This window comes from Panthera leo, chromosome A1, assembly GCF_018350215.1.
Source record: "Panthera leo isolate Ple1 chromosome A1, P.leo_Ple1_pat1.1, whole genome shotgun sequence".
Classification (NCBI taxonomy): Eukaryota; Metazoa; Chordata; class Mammalia; order Carnivora; family Felidae; genus Panthera; species Panthera leo.
This window is the reverse complement of record NC_056679.1, coordinates 238,176,707-238,199,630: the sequence shown is the minus strand read 5'-3', so window position 1 is coordinate 238,199,630 and position 22,924 is coordinate 238,176,707. Positions and strand designations below refer to the sequence as shown.

At 63.5% G+C, this 22,924-nt stretch overlaps 1 protein-coding gene across 2 annotated transcripts in view; it reads right to left on the bottom strand.

The window, feature by feature from the left end:
• The window catches only part of SLC12A7 (solute carrier family 12 member 7), a 54,929-nt gene extending 36,586 nt beyond the window's left edge, over nucleotides 1-18,343 (bottom strand). Inside the window, exon 1 of one of the 2 annotated variants that reach the window (XM_042953752.1) lies at nucleotides 18,274-18,343. In XM_042953752.1, coding sequence (XP_042809686.1) covers nucleotides 18,274-18,301 — 28 coding nt within the window. In that variant the 5' untranslated portion in view covers nucleotides 18,302-18,343. Of the gene's footprint in view, nucleotides 1-1,402; nucleotides 1,578-18,273 lie in introns of those variants that run through there. The other variant, XM_042953744.1, reaches the window with a different exon arrangement.
• Between the last annotated feature and the right edge of the window lie 4,581 nt (nucleotides 18,344-22,924).

The following is a 22,924-nucleotide window of genomic DNA, read 5'->3' as shown; positions in this document are numbered from 1 at the left end:
GAAGCGGGACACCCAGGCGAGGCAGGAGAGGCTCCTCGGGAACACGATGCACTTGATGTGGCCGCTGTAACACAGCGCACCCAGGAAGACCACGCAGGAGCCCCCTCAGAACCACGGAGGGCCGGGCACCCAGACTGCCTTCACAGGCCACCCGCTTTCAAGCCCTCGAGCCAGGCAGGGGCAGTGACCAGCCCCAGACCCCCGCAGGCAGACAAGGACACGGAGGAACAGCCCAATGAGGACAGCGCCTTCCCCGGGGCACCTGACACTGGTTGCTCTCAGGAGGTGCCTGACCTAACCAGCCAGGGTAGACGGCCCCCAGCGGTCTGAGGCCCTCTTTCCTTAACCCCTGGAGCAGGGAGCCTCTGCCCAACCGCGGAGGAGTGAGACCTGGGGCTGTGGGCTGTCCTCTGACGACCCCCAATTCTAGAGGGCAGCTACTGAGGGTGACCCGTTCATCAGCCACAGAGAACCCAGGGTCTGAAGACTGCAGGACAGAGGGAGCAGGCCTGGGGGATCCGGGATTCCCGGGATCCCCCCCCCCCCCCCAGAGAAAGTGAAAGCGCTAGACGTCTCCTGATTCCGGAAACAAAGAGGGTGAGGAGGACCCTCGCCGGCCAGCGCCAGGCTCTGCAGGATGGGGCGGCCCCTCCCCCAGCCCGTGGGAACCTGCCGACCTTCCTGCCGACGACCCCAGAGAGCGGGTTTGTCGGCGGCCAGGCGAGGCGGCGCCCAAAGCTGGGCTCCCAGCCGGGGCTTATCTGGCCGGAGCCCTTTGCCCCAGCGCGCAAGGGCAGAGCAAAGGCAACAGAAAGGAAGCAGGAAGGCACTGGGGCGGCCCCAACCCCGCGGCCCTACCGGGACTGCGGGACCGGGGGCTGGGGGGTTCTCAGGCAGGGCGAGGCCCCTCCCCGTTTCCATAGCTACACTGGGCGTCCCACACCTCCTCCCGTCCCACCGAGAGTGCGAGAAAGAAGGTGCTTCCTGTGTCCCCGTGGGACTGGGACACGCAGGGGGCAGCAAAGCGGAGCCCACAGTCCCTGGGAGCATAGGCGCAGCAGGGGCCCTGAGCCCCGGGGACAGGCTTGGCGAGGGGGCTCTGCAGGCAGGGGGGGTGCGGGGACAGGGGTGGGGGGGGTAAGGGGGGGTTCGTGAGAGGTGAGACCAGGGGGAGAGAGGGACCGTGGGGAAGGGGAGCCTCCGAGGGAAGGAGTTGGGGAGAGCGGGTGGAAGGCAGCCCCGCACCCCTTCCTCGAGGAGGCCGGCCTCCCCGCGTCCCCGCTCCCGGCCCCTCCCGGCTCGCCCTCCGCCCCCTCCGGGGCTGCCTCTCCTCCCGGCCGCCCCCGGGCCCCGCGCAGCCCGGCTCCGCCTTTGTCCCGCGGGCAGGTGCGGCCGCGCTCACCCGGGCTCTGGCAGTCGGGCTCGCCCTCGGGGGGCCCCGGCGCCTCGGTCCCCTCGGTCCCCTGGGCCGCCGCGTCCTGGCAGCCGTCCGCCCGCGCCTCCACGGGCACCACGGTGAAGTTGGTGGGCATGGCGCTCCGACTCCGGCTCGGGCCCGCGCTCCGGCCCGCGCTCCGCCGACGCGCCGCGGGACTTGGGAGCAGGGGCGGGGTCCGCGCCGGCCGCCCCCGCCCCCCGGCCCGGCTCGCCCCGCCCCCTGGCCACGTGACCTCACCTGCCGTCCCCCTAGGCCTCCGGAAAAGTTTCCGCGCAGCGGGGCGGGGCGGAGCGGGGCGGGGCGCCTTCCGCAGAGGTCCCCTCCCCCAGCCTGCGCTCGGGGACGGCCCGCGCCCCCGGGGTCGCGCCTCCCCCAGCGGGTGACAATCCGCTCCTGCACTGTCACCCTGCCCTGAGGGGGCCCTTGCCCGCACTAGCCTCCAAGCCGCCGCGTTCCCTGGAGGCCTCCAACCGCAAGGTCCTCCCACACGCAGTCTGGCCCCCTCGAGGACAGAGCATTACCCCCCACCCGCTCACCACACCGTGCGCGGATCTGGTCTCCCCCTTCCCTCCTCCTTGCCTGGCTCAGGAGCACCCACAACCTTAAGGAGCCATGCCTGGCATAGGGTGGGGGGGCAGAGGCTGCTGTTGGGGCCCAGTCCTCGACGGACAGAACCCAGACACAAGTTACCGAAGCTCTGAGACAGGTCCAGGCCCACAGAGGACCCCAGACCTTGCCTTTCCCGGCCTCCACCCTGGGGAGCCTTCCTTTTCCTTCATCTGGGCCCTGCAGCCAGGGAAGGAAGGCCAGGCACAGCCCTGGGAAGCACCGGCCCCCTATCTTCCAGCCCCTGGTGCGCTCATTAACAAAGGACACGGGAAAAGTAGAGAACAGAACGTCCACCAAAAGGAAAGTGAGTTATGGCATCTGGTGCAGGGACCCACCCCAAAACACGTCTACTATTTCACCATACACACCATAACAGGATAACCAGAGTGGTCTGATCAGGTTTGAAAAGTGCGAGAATGTTCCGATAGGCCTAAAAAAATGGCAGCTGGGAGGTCCTGGGGATTACAAAGTTCTGCATTTTCTCTTCCTTTTTTCGTATTAACAACTGAACAATATAAAAACAAATTCAGAAAATCCATTTCCAATGAAAGACAGAAAAAAGAAGACAGTAGGGTGGCCCAACTCCCCTCCCTCCCCCAGCTCTGGGGAGGGTCCCCTTCGCCCCACCCCCCACCCAGTGTGAGCACTAGCTTTCTGCAGCTGGCCTGGGCCAGCAGGGGACCAGGACTGTACCTTGTCTGTCCTCACACCCTGCCTCCTACAAAGGAGAGACAGGGGTCCCCCAGAGAGGTCTGAGTGTCGGGTGGAAGGCATTGGGTGGCTTCAGCTGCCTTCCCGGGGCAGCAGCCAGAAAGGTGGGGAAAAGGCCACCCACCCAAAATATAGACGGGTTCCAGGTGTCCTTCTCAGAGAAGGGCCAGCTTCATTGAACGGTGCAGGCATCGCTCAGCAAAACTAGAGTGTGGTGCTGAAGGGTAGGGGTGCGGGAACAGAGGCACCTTGCCCGGAGGTGCTGGGCAGGTCAGTGACCAGGCCTCTCCAAACTCAAGTTATTGTCCCGGGGTGGGGGGAGCTTGCAAGGGCAAGGGGACTGCCAGCCCCCTTCCACCCTAGTGGCCTGCGGCCAGGGCCAGGTGACCGCAGGAGCTCTTTAGTGGGGCCAACACCTTCACAGGTGAGGGAACTGAGGTCCAGAGGTTAAGGGCCACTCACAGGGAGCTGGGGGACTGGCAGAGGACTCTCTCCTCCCTTCTTTTTCAGAGGCTGTGGCTGACCCTCCAACTTTCCAGGCTCAAGATTTCAGCTCGTCTTGGCGGCCCGGGAGCTCGCTGTCCAGGAACCACCAAGGAGGGTGTGAGAGGGATGGGGCGTCGGCTGCCCTGGGTCCAGGGAAGAGGCCAGCTCTGGGAGGCCCGGGACCACCTCGGGCAGGAAGTCAGCGCCTTGAGGCCGGGAGGGCCTGGCACCCACCCAGGTGCACACCCCAGGGGCCTGGGGCCAGTCCTGAGGAAAAGGGAGCAGGTGTCCCACACTGCTGCTGGGACTGAGGGCCAAGGGGGAGGGGAAAGAAGGAGGAAGTGGGGTGAGCAGAAAGGACCAGAAAGGCTCCAGGAGCAGGGGAGGGGAGGGAGACCCCTTTACCTAAAGCCAAAGTTACTTGGTCAGAACAAGTGTGGCGAGCCGTCCCTGGCAGGGTGGGATGTGAGGGCAGAGGGGGGACAGAAGCCCTGGAGGGGAGAGGCCACTTCTGGAGCCCTCACCGCTCTGTAGCACCAGGACCCTCGGGGCTGGTGGGAGGGGGAGAATTCTGTCTGAGGGGACCACCCACGGCCAGGATGGGCCCTGCAGACCCCAAGTCTGGCCCTCAGGCTGTGGCTCCGAAAGAGGGCAGCAGTCAGGGGCGGTGGACTCCCAGACAGTGCCACAGTGGCAGCCTGGACCCTGTGTCTGGCCCCTCCGCCCCAGGCTCCTCCCTGTGACCCTGAGTCTGGCCCCTCTGGGCGGCTCCCTGCTCAGAAGCCCTGCGGCCTGCCCTGGGGACACCTGTCCCTCTCAAGGAGGGAGGGGCAAGCTTTCCAAGTTCTGCAAAACAATGGCCTGACTCCTCAAACACGTCACTGTCACCTGAGGACACGGGAACAAGAAGGTAGGAGTCGCCAGGTGGAAGGGCCCACGGAGGGAGAGGACTCACGGGCTTGTCGGGGGTGTGAGCACTCTGACGACTGTGGCACTTTTCTGTAGCTTGGAAAGCTTTCAAAATAATTTTGTAGCTCTAAGTGACAAATGGCCGTATCTTAAAAACGCTGTCCTCTCCACAGCCTCCAAGGCCCCCTGGAGGGTAATCTGATGGCCACTGCCACCTGACTGGCTGTACCGCCCCACCCTGCCCCCACCCTGCGGGCGGATCCCGGTGGGAGGCGGTGCGGAAGGAGCGTCTGCAGGGCGGAATCTGGAGCCAGGAAGGTGGTATCCCCACCTCCAGAGCACCCCGGAAACCCTGCTGGGGCTTCATTTTGTTTTTGTGAGATGCAAGTAACATTGCAAGAGCGTGGGAGGTAGAAAGCCTGTAGGACTTGAGGGTAAATGGGGTTTACAGCCCTTTAACGAGAAGATTCCACCCCAGTCCACCCCCCAGGGGCCCCACCGTCCCCTGCCCTGCGGACACATCCAGGCTCGGTCCTCTGTCCTCGTGCACAGGTTTCCTGTGCCCCCGTCCCACCCCTCGGTCAGGACACCCGTGACCAAAGAACAAAGGAAGGCCTCCCACTTTCTTTAGAGCTTCAGACGCCAAAAGACCGCTTTGCCGTCACACCTTGTTCTGGTTCCACAAGTAACTTCTTTTCACATAAATCTTGGTGGAAACTCGAGAAGCTCACTGCAACACCCTCGGGGTCTGAGAACATGAGACACTGGCCCTGATTGCCTTCTCCCCAAAGCCCTCCCGGGGACCAACGTGGGGCGCCCTCACCGGCAGGCCTGCGCCAGCACAGGCGGGGCCCTCCTGCCTGCCCAGACCCCCGAGGGCCCTCGGCTCCGAGGAAACACCGGGACAGGCACGCATTCCTGCTCAGCAACGCAGGTCCATCAAACCCCCTTCAGAAATGTCGGAGGCCACATAGCCTCAGTGTGACCTCTCTGGCCGTTCCTGCCCGGCTCACCCAGACCAGTGTCCTGGGGCCCAGGCAGGCCGGCAACCTGGCCTCAGCCCCTCCCGCGGGAGCCGGTGTCATGGGCGGTAGTGAGGGGCAGTGGAAACTGCCAGGGCAACGGGGCCTTGTGCCTGGACCTCACCTACCCACCCCGGGCCTGCTCCCGGGCCTCCCACGGTCCCGACCCCGGCCGCGGTCTGGGCACAGCAGGTTCCATCCCTCTCTGGAGCCTGTTGAGTGTGCCCTGTGCCTCTGGACTTCCCCAGGGGAGTTCCAGGGGATGGGGCGGGGGGTGGAGAGTGGGGGGAACAGGAGCATCCAGCTTTGGGCCTTGGGGCCCCTGACCTCCCCTCAGGCCCAGATACCCCGTTGTCCCCCTGAGGTCCACATGCAGGCTGTTCCCAGCCACTGGTCCCCCTCACAGCCATCACATGGGACTCCCAGGTTGTGGTGTGTGTTACTGATGTCACCTTGGGACCTTTTTGCTGATGGTGCTGGCCAGGTTCCACCCCCAGGCCCCCATTGAGCTCCCCAGGCAGGCTCACAGGACACCCCCTATGGCTCCCACCCCAGGCTGGGCCTGGGTGTGAGGTGACACCATCAAGGAGGCCCCAAGCTTGCAGGAGCACAGTCTATGGTCAGGGGCCATGAAACAGATTGACGTTAAAATGGTGGCCATGGGATTCCCTTGTGGCCTCGAAGGCACCGTTCCGGAAAGAAAAGCTGCCTAACTCTTCTCCCTTACCATCAGGCACTTCTGCTCGTCGATGGGCTCCCTTCAGAGTGAGAGGTGGACCCCCGGGACGCCAGGACCACGGTCGTCCACGCAGCCAGCCCAGGCCTGTGTCGGAGTCTGTGAGGACAGCCCCACGGATCAGTAAGGAGAGACCGGCACCTCATCAGGGGGCCGCCTGTGCTGCACACGGGGCGTGGGAAGCGTGTGGCCACTTCGGAACCCCCCCCCCCACACACACACACACACTGGCCAGGAGCCCCCGGTCCCTCTCCCCACAGACACACACACTCGGATGCTCAGAGCGGCGCGGTCTTCGCGAGCCAGGCCGGAGATGAGCCACAAGCCCAGCAACACCACGGGCAGACGGACGGGAGGGTCCGAGCTGTGCAAATGCGTGCTGGCGCAGAGCTCAGGGACAGCTCGTGCAGGCAGGGCCAGGAGCCAGGACGGTGGCCCCGGGCACACCACTGGGCTCAGCGGTGGGTCCCGTGTGTGACCTTACTGGGGGGAGAAAGCGTAGCTCAGAGCCGACTCTGACGCAGAGGTGGGCTCAGCCCGATGCCCTGGGACGGAGCTCAGCTCCACGAGAGGGGGCAGCAAGCCCGAGGCCCCAGGTGCACCTCCCCCTGCCCTGAGTCGCTTGTGTCCCTGGCGGTGGGCCACCCGGGGCGGCGTCTCCCACGTCCTTCTGTGGGCAAGCGCCAGCGAGAACTGTCCATCACATCACAAAGAACTCCGTCTGGTGCACCTGTCCCGGCGGGAGGTCCCAGGTGGGTGGTCTGTCAGCCCAGTGGGTCTCATGAGTCCAAGCCCTGGGGCAGGAAATGTCCCAAAGCTCCCTTGGCGGGCGCACCTCAAGGCCTTTATCTGTGCTATGCCAACTACTCACAGGGAAAGAAGACAACCATCTATAGGAACGGCAATGATGCCCGTTCTGTGGGCCCCGGAGAGGCCGAGTGGATGCCAGATGTCACACAGCACAGCAGGGGGCTGGGACAGCAGGCAGCTCCGAGAGTCCACAGACCCCGGGCGGGGGGTGGAGACTGGAGCTGCCCTTCCGGGGGCCCGAGCCCACTGCCCACCCACACCGCGCCCAGGCCCTGAAGGCAGAGCCCTGGACACAGGGCCACGGGCCACCCTCAGTAGCTGGCACGGGCTCTCCCAGGAAAGGGCAGCTGTGTGCACACCCGGCCTGGAAAGGGACTCTGGCCCAGCGTCCTGTGGTCGCCGCCCCCCCCCCCCCCCCCGACGCCGAACACTGGGCGGTGGTGTCCGGACAAGCTGTGCAACGGTAGGGGTCACGTGGCCCCCAAGGAAGGTGAGCTCCTTTGCTGACCAGTTCCTCTAAGAGTTCAACAGTCCGTCACCGAGCATCACCGTGCCAGGCACCGCGGCCGTCCCTGGACACATAAAGTGGGGGCCAGTGGGTCCCCACATCCCAGGCTCCATCTGGTGTAGGAGGCAAGGTCTCCAGGCCTCAAGGAGGAAGGTAGACTGTGCACAGTGCTGGTGCGGGGGGGGGGGGGGGGGGGGGGGGGGAGCGGGGAAGCACTTGGGAGAAGGAGATCCCGGCTACAGGCAGGTGCAGGGGTGCAGAGGCAGGGAGGTGGGTGGACAGAACACACCAGGTCCAAGAAGACGTCGGCCTTCCTCCAGGGCCAGCGTCTGCTCAAGGGTCTTGGCTGGTCATCCAGGTTCTCTCCCTGGACCCTTGTCCCTGGGGAGGCGGAGTATGGCCTCGACACCGCGAGGCCGTAGGGGCCTGCCCGGGCCAGCGGCCAAACACTAACCAGACCCCTGCCGCCCCCACCCCAGCCCTTGTTCATTTGCTGTCCCTTCTTTGGAGGAGTGACCCCTCCAAAGTGACAAACTGCCCAGGTCACCCCAGGTGGCCCTGCACAGGGGCCACCGTCTTGGAGACTGCTTTCCCACGGCAGCTGAACCCCCAGGCCCACGGTGGTGGCACCCTGCCTCTGCGAGCTCACCCCTCCTGAGGGTCCTGAGACGTCGTGGGGACGGCCAAGGCTGGCCACCACGGCCTGTGGCTATTGTTCATGGGAGCCTGCGGTGACCCACGCTGTCCCCAAGTCCCGTGGGGCTGGTCACTGGGTCATCCTAGAGTCCACGTGACCAGACCAGCATCCCCTCTGAGGACGGGACCCCCACTCAGGACCATGCTAGGGCCTGGGTGACTGTCTTCGGGAGGGAGGCAGCTTGAAAAGCCGCCAAACATCGGGGTCTCACACAATGTAGTCAGTGGGGGTGAAGACCCCAGCTTGGGGGCTGTCACAGCGACCCAGTGCCACGCTGTGACCGTGTGTGGGCATGTAGCCCTGTGGACGTGGCTGCCGTGAATCCTGCCACCACATGGGCCTCCCTGCCTCCTTCACCCAACCTCACATCTGGACAAAAACGTCTGCATTTTGACTTTTTTTCCCCTTTCTGAAAAATGGGTTCTGTTTAATTGTGGCAAAATACACAGAATAATAAATTGGCCGTTTTAACCATATTTAACTGTGGTTCAGGGGCTTTAAGTACACTCACGAGTATTAACACAGTCAAACAAGGAGGCCGCCGGATGGGTGCTCTGATGCGCAAACAGAGAACGGGGCCTGAGAACAGCCAGGCAGGCAGCCAGGCAGGCAGCCTCACAAATAAGCTGGCCACGTGCCCTATGACCCATCAGGTCACCTCCTGGCTTTGTGTCCCGTACAAACCCCTCCCGCACTCCTGATGGGGAAGCTCCAGATAAACTCTGGGGAAAAAAAAAAAAAAAAAAAAAAAAAAAAAAAACCTGTAAGGTGCCTCAGTTTACCTTTTAACATATTGTTGTGCAACCGTCACCATCATCCGCCCCCAGGACTCTTTCCATCTTGCAGGACTGAAGCTCTGTCCCCATGAAACGCTGACCCCGGACCCCAAGCCCCCAGTCCCTGGAGGCCACGTCCCCCTTTCTGACTCTACGTATGATTTACACAGGGGAGTCACGTGCGATACATCCCGTGTGACCAGCCAACTCCACGGAGCACAAGGTCCTCAAGGTCCATCCATGCCGTGGCAGGTGGCAGGGTATCCTGCTTTCTTAAGGCTCACCACTGTTCCGCTGTACGGATGGGCCACGTCGTGTGTCCAGGCTGACCACTGTTCCACTACACGGATGGACCACATCGTTTGTGTCCATCCGTCTGTCGACGGACACGGGGGCTGGTTCCACCTTTTGGCTACTGTAAACAATGTGTTTCGCTAAGTGACGTCCCCTGTATGGAGGTGGGGCGATTTCCAGGCAACGTGTCCAAGTAAGAAAGAAAAGCATCGGGATTATGTTCCTGTTTTTGTGAGGAATCGGGCGCCCACGCCAGCCTTCTGGGAGGAGGCGGGAGGCGTCTCCCTGGGCCCACAGGAAGGGGACGCTCCCCATACCTTCTAGCTTGCAGCATGAGCCAGCCCTGCTGAGACAAAAATACTTCACAATCATTTAAATTAAACAAGCTGCTGCTGGCCGAGATAAGCAGGTCACAGTCAGGCGCCCAGGGCGGTGATTTCGATCCTATTATTATCCACAGCACTGATAAGGTGACCAACGGCCTCTCTCAAGGTCACACCTATCGTCCCGGGAAGGTGGGGAGCCGCACAGGGTTTTGGACTCTCTCTGGGGGCGGGCTGGGGGCCTGCGCAGACGCCAGCCCCGAGGAGGGGAGACGGGCTCTGGCCGGGTCCTGGACGTCTGGGTGGTAACAGCGCCAGCCGCCCTGCCCCTGGAGGCAGACAGACACCCGAGGATCCAGGCAGGAGGACCCTCCGAGAAATGCATAAGGCCTCCCGCCAGCCCTCCCCCTGCACCTCCCGGGGGCGGCCGCACAGCAAGGCCACCAGGCCGGACACACGGGGAGCGCCGGCCCCCCGCCACGGGCTGAGATCTCCTCACCAGCGCGGCCCGTGTGCGTGTCTGGGGGCCGTGGGCCCCGAGGGGCAGCCGGGGGCGAGGGCACACAGAGACCCAGCCGCGCTCTGCCTGCCGGACGGTTTCCAACCGGCTGAGCCGTCGCCTCAAGCTCGAAACTGCCAATTTTGCTTGGCAGCCTGAACCCAAATTCACCTTTTTCTGGACTTTCTTCTATTCCGTTAGGGGGAGAAAAGGGGCAGTGTGCTTGAGCCACAGTTTCTGAGTGAGATAACTATCTCTGGGTTTAAGTGCCTCGTTCAAACATTAAAGTTTTGGCTTGAATCACACGAGAGCTGACAGAGAAAGTGCGAAGCCTCGCCGCCATCTACAGAGAAATACTTTTTGTGTAAATGCCACAAGTCATTAATTTCTATTTTCTCGGGGCAATGAGTCAAAAATACATTTAAGAAAAAAAAAAAAAAAAGCTTTGATCACGACTGGAGCACAGCAAGGTCGCTCGGGCCTTATAGCTCAAAACCTCGAAGGTGACCGGCAAGGTCCTCTCAGAGACAAGCGTCACAGCCCGAAAACATGTCAAAGTGTGATGAGCGCAGAGAAAATAAATGGAAAGCAGGTTGACTAAGACCGCGTGGCTGCCACTTCCTGCTCCCGGGAGGGAGGACACACACACTACAGAAGCAGAACCAGAGAGCGTCTGCCACGTCGGCTTCCGCGGGCGCCACAGACCACGGGACGGAGGCCACAGCTGGCCACCTCGCCGTCCACGCCAGCAAATACAGTCATGCAAAACGAGGGAAGACAATGACATTCCCAGGAAACAACACCCGAGAAAATTCCTCCCAAGCTGAAGGCAGGCGGTTCCGGACAGCAGCACGGAGATTTGCAGTAACCGGGGAGGAGGTGGGAGGTGGGTCAGGACGCACACGGTGACGGCGACACGGCGTGGCGGCAAACGCACGAGACGTGAAGTCCGTCTACTGAATTCAACTGCTCAGGAGCACGGGCCCCACAGGTGAGAGGTGACCGTGTGAACACCCACCCCAACAAGCCAGGCACAGCCACGAGAGTCGCAGGAAGCCGCTGGAGGAAACGGAATAATGAAAATACACGTTTAATACCAGAGAAGGCAAGAAGAGAGGATCCCGCACTGGCCCACCGGGTGAACGCACCACTGATGAGCCCTTCTTTTTAAAAAATTTTTAGAAGTTTTTGCTCCTTATTTTTGAGAGAGAGAGAGTCACAGAGTGTGAGCGGGGGAGGGGCAGAGAGAGAGGGAGACACAGAATCCGAAGCGGGCTCCGGGCTCTGCAGAGCCTGATGCGAGGCTCAAGCACATGAACTGAGAGATCGTGACCTGAGCCGCAGTCGGACGCTCGACCCACTGAGCCACCCAGACGCCTTGCCACAAGCCCTTCTGAGGACATGTGCCCCGGCACCCTTGTCCCTGAAAGCAAACACGGACGAACGTCCACGCTAATGGGTTTTCGCACATACCTCTCAGTAACTGATGGAACGAGTGGACAAAGGCAAAAACTCAGTGCAGACAAATGAACTTTGCACCCACGTGTAACGAGATTGGCCTCACCGGTGGATGCTAGAACACACACCCAACAGCCACACAGCGTATTCTCCCCAAAGACACGTGAACGTCCGGCAGAATCACAAGCAAATCTCAATCCACTTCAAAACTGTGAATGTGGCTTCATTTAGACACAGGGTCTTTGCAGAAGTCATCAAGTTCAAGCAAGGTCACCCTGGGGCCGGTGGGCGCTGATCCAGGATGACTGGTGGTGTTAAGAGGAGACAGGTTTGAACAGCAGGAGGAGGCAGTCTCGGCCTGACACAGACAGGGTGAGCCGTGCAGCCCAGGGCCACCCGGAGCCTCTGGGGGCAGCGCCTACCCCTTGACACGGGGCCCGTAGCAGCCGGACGGCGGAGGGTAGCGCTTCTGTTGTTTCACATCCCTGGTTTGTGACATTGATACTGACAGGAGATGTGACGAATACTTGGTGATAATCATTTTTAAAGTGTAGATGTAGACAAATTCCTTGGGAAACACAACCTACCCAAATTATCGCAAGAAGAGAGAGCAGCTCTGAAGAGCACGGTATCTCGTGAGGAAATTAAAACCTTCACGCGCACACACACACACACACACACACACACACACACACCCCCCACGGCCCAGATGGCCGCATAGGGGTTGTTTTCTAAACACTTAGGGAAGAAATAACAGCAACTATATTCAACTTTCGCAGATAGTTAAAAAAAGCAATATTGCCTGGCTCGTTTATCGAATCAACGTTGGTCATCGAGGACCTGCACGGGGGAGCCACGAAGAGACGTGCCACGGCCGGCAAACGCGTCAACGTGCCCCTAGCTGCAGGGACACGGCGTCCTGTCTTCACCCCGGAGGAGGTTTCATCACCTCCCGGCCGCTCAGGAAGAAGCACAAGGAGGAATTGTGCATTTCTGACTCCTCGCATCACAAGTCGGTGCAAGTTGACTTAAACACGCGGGTGTCCACCAGAAGGACTAGGGGCGGCGGTGGAGGGCAGAAGGGGCGTGGCTGGGACACCGCCCCGTGCCAACCAGTCCCGCCTGGGCAGGAAGCGGGCGTCAATCCAGAGTCCAGTGAATCAAGGTCACTTAGCCCCAGTCGCCTAGATAAAGTCTTTATTGTCCACAGCACAAGAAACAGGACCCGAACGACAACACAGCTCTCACGCAGAACCGGGCAGGCGCCCGGAGACCCAACACCACCTCTCGCTGAGAAACAAAGTTAACGTAAACAAGCACCAGACCCACCAGCCAGTCAGCTAGTCTGGGAGGCCGGGACCTTGGGCTGGTCCCGGGCCATCAAGTCTCCTGATATCCTGAGGCACATCTTCTGGACACTGGTTTCTTTCCTCCTCACCCTGTTGATGGAAGGTTCTAGAATTACCCTTCTCAGATGCAGGAAATGTGTCTTGTCCTCCATCACCCAACACAGCACCCAACGGTGCTCAATGAGTATTTGCTAACCAATGAGCTTGGCTACCCAAGATTGGTCCCACCAGTGGTGGGAGGTGGGAGGTGGGAGGTGGGAGGCAGGAGGGGGGAGGCAGGAGGCAGTCTCCCTGGTTCCCATCAGTCCCCGTGAAGTGCATGGATGTGTGTGTGTGTGTGTGTGTGTGTGTGTGTGTGTGTGTGTGAGCACGTGTGTGTCCACCCAGGGCTCTGCCCTTCCTGAGGTACAGCCATGTCTTCTAGATGTCAGGGCACCTTCCCAAGGAGCCTCCCACAGCCACCACCAGGCCATGGTGCCGCCCCTGCGTCCATCCCTGGGGCACAGGGCACGGGGCACAGGGTGGGTGTGGTAGCCACATGGGCCCCTCACTGCTTCAGGGAAAGCCGTGCCTCGTGGCTCCGAGAGGCAGAGCCCCTGCGCCCGCTTGGACCCGCCCAGGCGGCACCAGGTGGGGCTGCAGGTGTTTGGAACTCAAACACCTCCGTCCGAGCAAACACAGCACGGCGAGACTCCGTGGCCGTGTGCCACACCAGCCGACGGGCGGGGTGGGTACCATCTGAGGGGCAGGGGAGCCGGACCCCCGCGTCCTGGGAGCAGCCCCAGCCTCTGCGTGCAGGAGGGGAGCCAGAGGGACGGCAAGGCGGGGAGGGGGCCACCGAGATGCAGACGCCAAGTGGGAGCCAGCCAGTGGCTGCCGAACGTGTCCGGGGCGTTTCTGGATGGCCAAGGGCAGGCACAGGAGGGCGTGGGGCGGCGGGCAGCTCGCAGGAAGACAGGAGACAGGCCAGGCCAAGTCTCCAGCGCAGTGGTAAAACCACGGTAAAGACAAGGAAGGCGTCCAAGAGCACCCATTCGGCTCCCCCCAGGGCCCCCGAGGCCTGGAGGTCAGACAGGGCAGGGAGGGCGTGTTTCCTGGGGACAGAGCTCCGGTTTGGGAGGGTGACGTGATGGCCGGTGGGTCGGCTGCATCAGTGTAGATGCTCGGAAATTTTTGTGTTTTGTACGTTTCGCCACAATTATTTCTTTTAAGTTTATTTTTATTTATTTTGAGAAAGAGAGACAGAACGAGCAGGGGAGGGGCAGAGAGAGAAGGAGAGAAGGGATCCCAAGCAGGCTCCACATCATCCGCACAGAGCCCGATGCGGGGCTCGATCCCACGCACTGTGAGATCGTGCCCAGGGCTGAAATAAGAGCCCGACGCTTGACAGACAGAGCCACCCGAGTGCCCCTATTTTGCCACAATTAAAAGCTAAATTCTACAAGTCTGTGTAGTTTCAGCTAAGCAAGTCTGAGAGTGGAGAGGGCTGCCGGGCTGAGCAGTGCCTCCAGCACGGTGAAAGCCAGGGCACATTGGTGACACCCTGCCCCAGGCCACCAAGAGAGTCACCAGGGGACCATGCAGGGCCAGCCCCAGACCCCAGAAACTCCCAGGGCTTCCCCCTCTGCCCTCCAGCCCCTCCTGGGGAGCACAGGCCCCCACCAGAGCAGGACACACCGGCCGCAGGGCCCCCCGGGTCCCACTGGCCTCAACCAGGGGCCTGGCCAGGGCCTCCAAGCCCCACAGGAAGAACCCTGAGAGCACCTGGGAGTCCTGGGGGAAGCAGCAGCCTGGGCCCTGGCGGGTGTGACAGGCGTGACCAAAGGAGACAGCAGAAGGTTCTGGCTGGGGTGGTGCCCAGAGGCCCCCTGGAGCTCAGCTTCCAGGAGCTGCCAGACGGCCATGCCCAGACCTGGGGATTCGAAAGGGGAAGACGCACTGTGTCGGAGGTGGGAAGTCCCCTGCCGCCCTGCTGTTCTCCGGTCCCCCAGGTCCAGGGCGCCAAGCCCTCAGGGCTGGGGTCAGGTGTCCAGGGAGGGGACTGCCCTGCACACACCCCCACTCTCCCCTAAAGAGGGGAGTGAGCAAACCCACCAAGTCCTTGATACCACCTCCAAGACTTTATTTCTGGATGTGGTTGAGAAAGTACATGGAAAATCACCTAAAACTGCACATACCTGGTTAACTCGAGTCTTAGCTGCGGCGGTGACTGTCCCCCTGGACCCCACTGAGGCAGCCACTTTGGGCAGCTCCTGAACCCTTCAGAATCTTCAGAGGCCCCAGCCCTTGCTCCGGCCTGAGGCGGGGTCCCTGGGGCAGGTCCCTCGGGAGTGTCCTGAGCAGGGCACGCCTCTCCGAAGGGCCGCTGCAGCCTCAGGGACAGCTTGGACTGACGGGGAGCCCCGCCTGGGGGCTGCAGGGGCCTAGGACACTGGGGTGGGGGAGACGCCCCTGACTCCCCAGTGGGAGCTGGGGGAGGGCAGGAGGACGGGACCGGGTGGGAGTCAGGGCCCTGAGGCTGGGCTGGAACTTTCCGGAACTCCTCCTCCAGCCCCCGGCCTCCCGGCAGGATCCAACAGCAGCCAGGGAACAAGTAGGGCCTGGCATGTGGACGAGGTCTCAGAGGTAAGCCAAGGACGAGGCCGCCTCACCAAAAAACAGGCCTCCATCAGAGCTCGAGGTGGGAGCGAGTCTGACTTTGACCCCACGGCCTGCGGCTCCCAAGGTCCTTGTCCGCCCCCTACTGGCCGCCCTGTTACTCGCCCGAGGGGCCTGGACGCTGCCCTCCAGCCCAGCAGACCCTGTCTGTCCAGAAGCTGCCAGCTCGTGTGGGAGCCCGCACCGGAGAGCCAGGTGCCGGCACCACACGCAGAAGGTTCTGGAGACTCAACAGATACACACAGCCCTGCACGGCCCCCTTGTGGGCGGTCACCACAGGCCGTGAGGGCAGCAGAGGCGGCCAGGCACAGGATCTCCCCTTCCGCTCTGTGTTGGGCGCCCTACGTGACCCGTCCCTCCCCAGGCCTCGAAAGCCCGCTCCTGGTGAGCGGTGGGAGGTCCGCCCTGGTGTCTCAACCAGCTCCTTGTCGAGGATGTGCCTGGCGGCACAGGGAGGTGGGCAGTGTCACCCCCAGGACCCGACCCCCGAGAGGGACACCGGAAGTCCCCCAACCACCTGCGTAGATGGTCTTCCCTCTGCGGTGAGCACCCCGCCCCCCGCACCCCGACTCACTGGGCTGAGGCTGTTCCAACATGGCCCCCACACCTCAGCTCGTTCAGGGTGCTTCCGCTAAGTGTGGTCCCGGCCTCCTTCCCTCCAGGACCCCGTGGTCAAAGGACCCCCAGATGGGGGTCGTGAGATACACACAGGGTGCCCAGTCAAATTGGAGTTTCAGATACATGCTGACTTTTATTTTGGTGAGGAGTCTTCCTCGTGTTGCTTGTGTTTACCTGACACTGAAGCGTCACGGGCACACTGCCCTGCCGGCCGCTGGGTCTGGCCATCCCACGCTCGCGACGTGAGGTGGGGGTGCGGGCCGACAAAGCCGGCCGTGACCCCTCTGCGCTGCGGTGGCTTCAGGGTCCCTGCCAGCCTGCCTCTCCCAGGGCGTGTGAGATTTTCCAGTGCTCCCTGGGGACTCTGCCCCCAGGGAGGGAATTAGGCAGGAGCAAGTAGTCACGTGCATGTTTTCATCATTTCTTACAGCCAACACGATCTCCTGCCAGAAAGGCGAGGGTGCCCCAGCCACGTGTTTCCAGGGTAGGCCTGGGCACCGCACAGGACGGAGGGGGTGCAGCGCCCGCCGCACAGCCCGTGACTCAGCGTCCAAGGACCCGTCCTCAGGACGGAACCCCCTCCCAGCACGAGAAGGCCAGCGACCCGAGGCAGAGGGGCCATCGGGGCCCAGACGGCGAAAGAAGCCTGCCCAGCCTTGTCTGCGTGTTTTCCGGCCCAGCCGGCGCCGGGGGTGGGCACGAGGAAGCCCCCAAACCTGGAGAGCACAGCGAGAGAGCAAGCCAGTGTGCTGTCCCCGCTGGGAGCCTCCTGCAAGCCGTGCCCCGCACGGATGACCCCAGGGCCTTTGCTCTTGCGGAAGGTACTTCTCCAGGACCATCACGAACGGGCCCCGTGGTGCGCGGCCAGCAGCTGTTCACTGGTCACCTCGAGGTCGCTCCTTCCCCTGGGGTCTCCACCCCTTCAAGCACATCCTGCCTCCACTTCACGGGCTGTCCTCCCACCTCGTGGAAATCTGAACACAAACAGGCAAACAGAGGTCCGAGTCCAGGGGTGACCCGGAGCCTGCTCCCCATGCAGCCTCAGGGCACAGGACAGGACGACGGGACCCTGCCCACGGCCTTGGCGCCATAGGTCCAGACGGTCAAGACTTGACCGGTGACCGCTGCGCATGCAACCCAGAACTGGCCACGGAAAGCCAGCTCGATCCCCTAACCAACCACACAGGAGGCAGTTTCCTCGTCCCTGCCGTCCCTGCATCCGCAGCACCGCCCCCACCCCTGCCAGCCCCCGCCCTTCCGCTGTGACACTCTGCCAGTCCCCTGCCCGCCTGGGCGTGTCTGCCAGATCAGTGATGCGCCCACCCCGTCACCACAGCTCCCTCTGCCAGTGCCCGCCCCATGTCTTCTTCATGTCCAAGGCCCCATCTTGAATTTGCCACTGCCCCAGGGCCTTTGCACTGTCGCCTTTGGGCTGGACATCGGGGCAGCTTAGGGCACCTTTCCGGAAAGTGACCTTTGCACTCAAGGCCCTGCCTGCTTGCTCCTTGCTGCAGCGCGTCATCTGAACTCACAAGGCTGAGGGGACGTGGCACCCCGCGCCGAGATCCGCCCCAGGCCTGCCCCCCAGCACCCGGCTGCTCAGCAGGCGAGACCACGGAACAGATTCTGCCGGGCTGTCTCCCACTGCCGCTAAATCACACGTCCTTCGTACAGGTTGGGTGACAGTCACCATGTTGGGGACAGAAAACCTGGGGTGGAGCGTCACTCCCGGGGAAAAGCCCCAGCTTCCTTCTCCCCGTGACGACGGCCCGCGCCTGACCCTGTGGCCCGGGCCCGCTGACCCCAGGGGGACGCCGGCCCCAGCCCCCGCCCCCTGTCACCGCGCTCTTGTCACGGGCCCTGTCCGGGCTCCTCAGCCCGCCTGCCGCCCGTCCCCGGCCACGCTGTCCTGCCACAGGGGTGCCACGGTCTGCAAAGTGGACCGGGAGCTCCTCGCAGGTGTGCGACGCCTCCCCAGACGCCCGTGTGCCGTGGGCGGCGGGGACCAAGTCCCTGGCGCAGGGGGCGCGCGGGGCTGCCTGGTTCCAGGGCCGCGCCCTGAGCTCTCGGCCCCGAGTCCGGGCTCCCCCGCCCCGTCAGCCCGACAAGAAGGGAAAGGCACGCGGCAGCTCACATGTGCGCCGGCGCACTGACCCCACAGCTGCCCGCGTCCCCAGACGCAGCGAAAGAGGCGCGGAGCGCGTGTGCCCTCCTGCGGGAGCCCGCACACACGCTCTGGACGGTGTCGTGCGCACGAAGGCACGGAAACGGGGTAGTCCGCGGCACGGCCCTCGGGGCTGCGTCCCGTCTTACTGCCGCACGCTCCGAACCCCGCCGTCCCAACCGGGAGCCTCACCCCTGCTGGGTCTTACCGCCACGACTGCACTTCGAGGAAAGCATGTTTCCGAACAGGAGCCAAGCCCCAGGGACCCCGGGATAAGACAGCGGGTGGCCCGGAGTGCGCGCGGGCCGGAGGAGGCCGCTCGCTTCCGCTTCCGCTTCCGCCTCCGCAAACGCTGATGCGCAAACAGGCTCAGCTCCGCGGGCTCGCGCTCGGAGCACGTCGGCCGGGGCTGCCCTCGTGGCTTCCGCGAGGAAGCCCACGGGGCCGTCCCGTGGGGTCCGTGTGAGCAGGCGGCGGATGCGGCTCTCCCCGGGGAGGGGGGGGACGGCGGCCGGCCGGCGGCACCACACCGGTGGCTGCAGACACAGCATCTGACCCAGCGCTTCCCGGGTGTCGGGTCAGGTCCCAGCCTCGCCGGCCCCTCCAGCACCCCTCGGCCCTGCTCCGTCCGTCATCCACTCGCTGTGGGACACAGCTGTCCCCTCCCTGCTGGGGTCCAGCCTCTCCCTCCAGGGACGGCGGCTGGACAAGGCCCCAGGAAGCCCTGGAGCAGGTGGTCCGCGGTGCTCGGCCCGGGCGGGGCTGGGGGCTACCCGCCCCTGTAGATGCGGACGGCGGGCTGAGCCCCGCGCCAGGAGCAGCCGGCAGCTACAGGGCACCAGCCACAACGATGCCACCTGAGCGGGGCACGCCGAGCTTCTGCACCTCCTCCTGCGCCCCACCCTCTCCAGAAATGGCTCCCAGGCGAACCAGCCCACCCCTCTGGCACCCCTGACAGGACGAGCACCCCGCGGCTGCTGGAACCCAGCCACATACGGGGTCCAACACAGGGGAGCCTGCTCTCAGGGCTCTGGAGCCACACGTCCCACAGCCAGGGGTCACAGAGCTGTGCTCCCTCTGGAGGCCCCGGGGTGGGGGGTGGGGTCCCTCCTGCCTCTCCCTCGGGGCCTGGCCCTCCAACCTCTGCCTCCTCCTCACGTGGTCTCTCCTGTGCGTGCCTGTGTCTTCCTCTGTGTCTCTTGTAAGGACAGTGGTTATGGACTCAGGCCACCAGAGAACCCAGGATGACCTCTTCACCTCCACATCCTTAACTCAATCACGTTGCAGAGACGCTTTTCCCAACCAGGCCCATTCACAGGCACCAGGGCCTAGGACGCAGACGTATCCTTTGGGGGCCATCATTCAGCCCCCTGCTAGCCTCAAAACCAACACAAGATAAGGTCCAAACTTGGAAGTTTCTGGTTCCCAGGGAGCGGGCTCCAGGAAGGGCAGACCCCAAAGCTTCTCTGTGGCCTTTGGCACACAGTGGGACCATCTCGGACAGTGGGACAGGCTGGCAGGCCCCCCGGTGGCTGTCTGCTTGCCACTAACTCACCCAAAACGCATGGCTTTCTGCCACGGTCATAAAACACGTGTCCGCAGGGAGCAGCTTCGGGGCAGGAGACCAACCGTGCCCTGTCCCTATGGACCCCGACCTACCATCTGGCCTTTCAAAGGGGGACAGCTGAGGTCCTGAGCTTGGAAGGGCTGCCGGGGGTGGAGGGGCTCAGGCCAGCAACAGGTGCATCCTGGGACCCCCAACGGCCCCACAAGCCAGGCTTCACCCTCACCCTTGTGGGCCGGGCCCCGGGCAGGAGGAGGGAAGGAGTGCTTTCCCCGGCCTTCGCGGGGGCCTGGCAAGTCCCCCGTGGAGGGGAGCCGGGATGGTGACAGCACCATCCCCCGGGACCGTGACGCGTGGGCCCACACACAAAGCGGGGGCCAAGGGCAGCACGGGGTGGGGGTGGACAGGGCGGGAAGGCAGCCTCGTTCTCAGGAGGTCCCCTCCCCGAGCTGTGAGCGGGCAGAGGCAGTGAGGCCTGGCCCACCCAGGAGAGTGGCTCATCTCAGAGAAGTGGTCCCGATGGGTGGGTGCAGAGGAAAGGGGGCTCCACAGCATGGCCTGCTTGACCCCTTGGACAGCCGTTTCTACAACCCTGTCACCCCCCCACACACACCCCAGCAGCAAGCCTGCTTTTCCCCAGGGCAGCGTCATTCTACGTGGTTCTGTGAGCTCCTTCTGCCCCGCTGTCCGAGGGCGCACCTCATGCTGGCCCTCCGAACACTCAGGGGGAGGGGGCGGTGAGGTTTCCAGAGTGCTTTCTCCACGTCCCTAAAGCACAGTTCTGCTGCGTGTGACTCAGGCCACCGGTCCCAGCAGTGATCAGCTGAGAAGACCGGCCTCAGGTGCTAAGCGTGCTGGAACGTGCTAGAATCCACCAGCCCGCCCCTCTGCCTCCCAGAACAGCCTTGAGTCTCAGTGCACCAAAGGCATGGGACAGGCCCAGGGGGGTGTCGGCCGAGGGGCTCGCTCCTCCCTGCATGGGTCAGCACCCCCCCAGGAACCACTCTCACGAGACCCCCGAGAAGCACAGTTCTCAGCTGGGAGGACTCCAAGCCCACATCTACACTGGGCTGGGGAGCTCAGGGCGGTCACTCGGCCCAGGTTGGATCCACGGGTGGGAAGGAACCCTGCATATAGCTGTGTGGGTGCGAGCAGGTTCATACTTCCTGCGGGCCACGGTGGGGGCAGTCAGACCCACAGGACCCTACAGCCCCCACCCAGGGGTGGGAGCCACAAGCCTGTGTGAGCTCATACAGGCCGTTCTCCTCAGGAGGCAGCCCCTGATCTTAGCTGCTTTTTCCCTCCCGGTGGCTCAGTGGGGGGTGTCCCTGCAGTCTCTTGGGGGCGACCCTAACCACTGGTCTGCATCCCCAGGACCCTCAGGAACAGCCCCAGGCCTGGTGGCGTCACCTGCTCCCCTCAAGCCCCTCCAGCAGCCCCCAAGGGAAGCCTGACACAGCAACACAGCCGGCAACCCCACTCTGTCTCTAGTCCAGGGGGACGGGGACACTCGGGTCTCCAAGCAACAACAGGCAGCGAGGAGGAGCCCGGGGCCCTGGGGAGGGCTCAGGTGGCCTGCGGGGGAGGGGCAGGAGAGCCACAGGGAGGCGGCTGCAGGGACAGGCGTGTGCCTCGGTCCAGGTGAGGCAGTCCAGGAGCCCCTGGCCGGGGAGGGCGCAGGGTCCCTGTGCTGGCTGTGGCTCGGTGCCCTCGCGATGGACCGCAACGGGGAGACTGCTCAGGGGAGCCGCCGGGGGCACCAAGGAGGCTGAGCTGACACAGGCTGCACAGGCTGGCGGTGTAGACAGCACACCGGCTGAGAGTCCGAGAGCCGGGCGTGGGCAAGGCGCTTTCCCCTGAGGCCGGTATCCTCGGCGTGCGGAAGGCTCTGTCAACCTCCTCTTCAAGGACCCTCTCCGAGTGCGGTCACGTGCTAGAGGATTTTGTGGAGACACAGTTCAGCCCCAACGCCGCCCCGCCTCCCTGCTCCATCGTCTGAATCCCGGAGCAGACGCTCTGGAGCTGTGGGTCTGGTCCGTGGCCTGCTGGGCCGGGCCCTCCGCGCCCAGTGGCCGCGGCCACTCAGCACGTGTGGTTGGTTAAGTTTAAGTTCAAGTTAGTTAAAGATTTAAATAATTTAAATCCAGCTCTTAGGTGGGCCCCAGCCACAGTCCACATGTCCACGGCCACCTGTGGCCGGTGGCTGCCATCGGGGAGCCCGCGGCCTGTCGGGTAGCTCGGACCGAGGACGGGGCACGAGGGTGGGCGGAAGGAGCGAAGGCGGGAAAGAATGACGGACGAGTGAATGGCTCTCGGGCACCACACGGGGAGAGAGAAACGAGCTGTTTTGTCTCAGGCACCGTTACCGTGGACACTTTCAGGAGGCTCCGAGAACTGGGTCAGAGGCACACAGGAGTCGCCGGCCGCTGTTACCCTGGAGAGACCGCCATTCCCCGCACCATGCGGCCACAGTCACGCCACTCGGCCTCACCCGTCCCGCCCGCCCCTGGGCCCTGCCGGCCACCGAGGACGAGGACGGGCCCCTCACGCGGCCGCCGCAAGCTCCCCGCAAGCTCCCCGGGCAGGCGCGGCCCCAACAGGGGGAGGGAGATCACCGTCTGCCTCCCGCTGTCCCCACCCTCCTCCCTTCCTCTCCTCTGTTCCCCTCCCTGAGCTCGCTGCCCAGAATACAAAACCCCAGCAGTGGACCCCCGGCAGGGAGGGGCCTCCACACGCTCCCCAACCCCCCCCCTCCATCCGCTCTTCTGGTGGCTTCTGCTCGTTGGGCCACGCGTGCAGAGCTCGGAACACACAAAAGCAGGTGGGCAGGAGGACAATAAGAGGGACTCCACTCGGCCCGTCCCCGCCTCGGCGTGGCGCTGCGTCCCGTGCGCATGCTCGGCAAGGCCGTGAAGGGGCAGAGGGAGGCCCCGTCCTGTGCCAGACGCGGGGGCGTGCAGTCGGGAGAGAGCCCGTGTGTGACAGCCGTGCCCCAGGGAAAGCACCTCCTGGAAGGCAGAGTCCTCCACAGCCCAGGAAGGGGAGCCTCTGGAGCTCCAGAACATTCCGTGGCATTCTTCTCAAACGAAAACAGGAAAAATGTTGGGTCTCCGTCGATTTTCTCTGGGGTCCTCCCCCACTCCCAGTCCCGCTTTTCCGCCTACAGTGCCCTGAACCTGCTCCCTGAGCTCAGGCAGTGCGGCCAGGCTCCGTGCACACTGTCCTCACAGAGCGTGTCTGAAAGGACCTGCCGGTCCCACCGAGGGGAGTCGAGGGGAGTGGAGCGGCCTGAGGG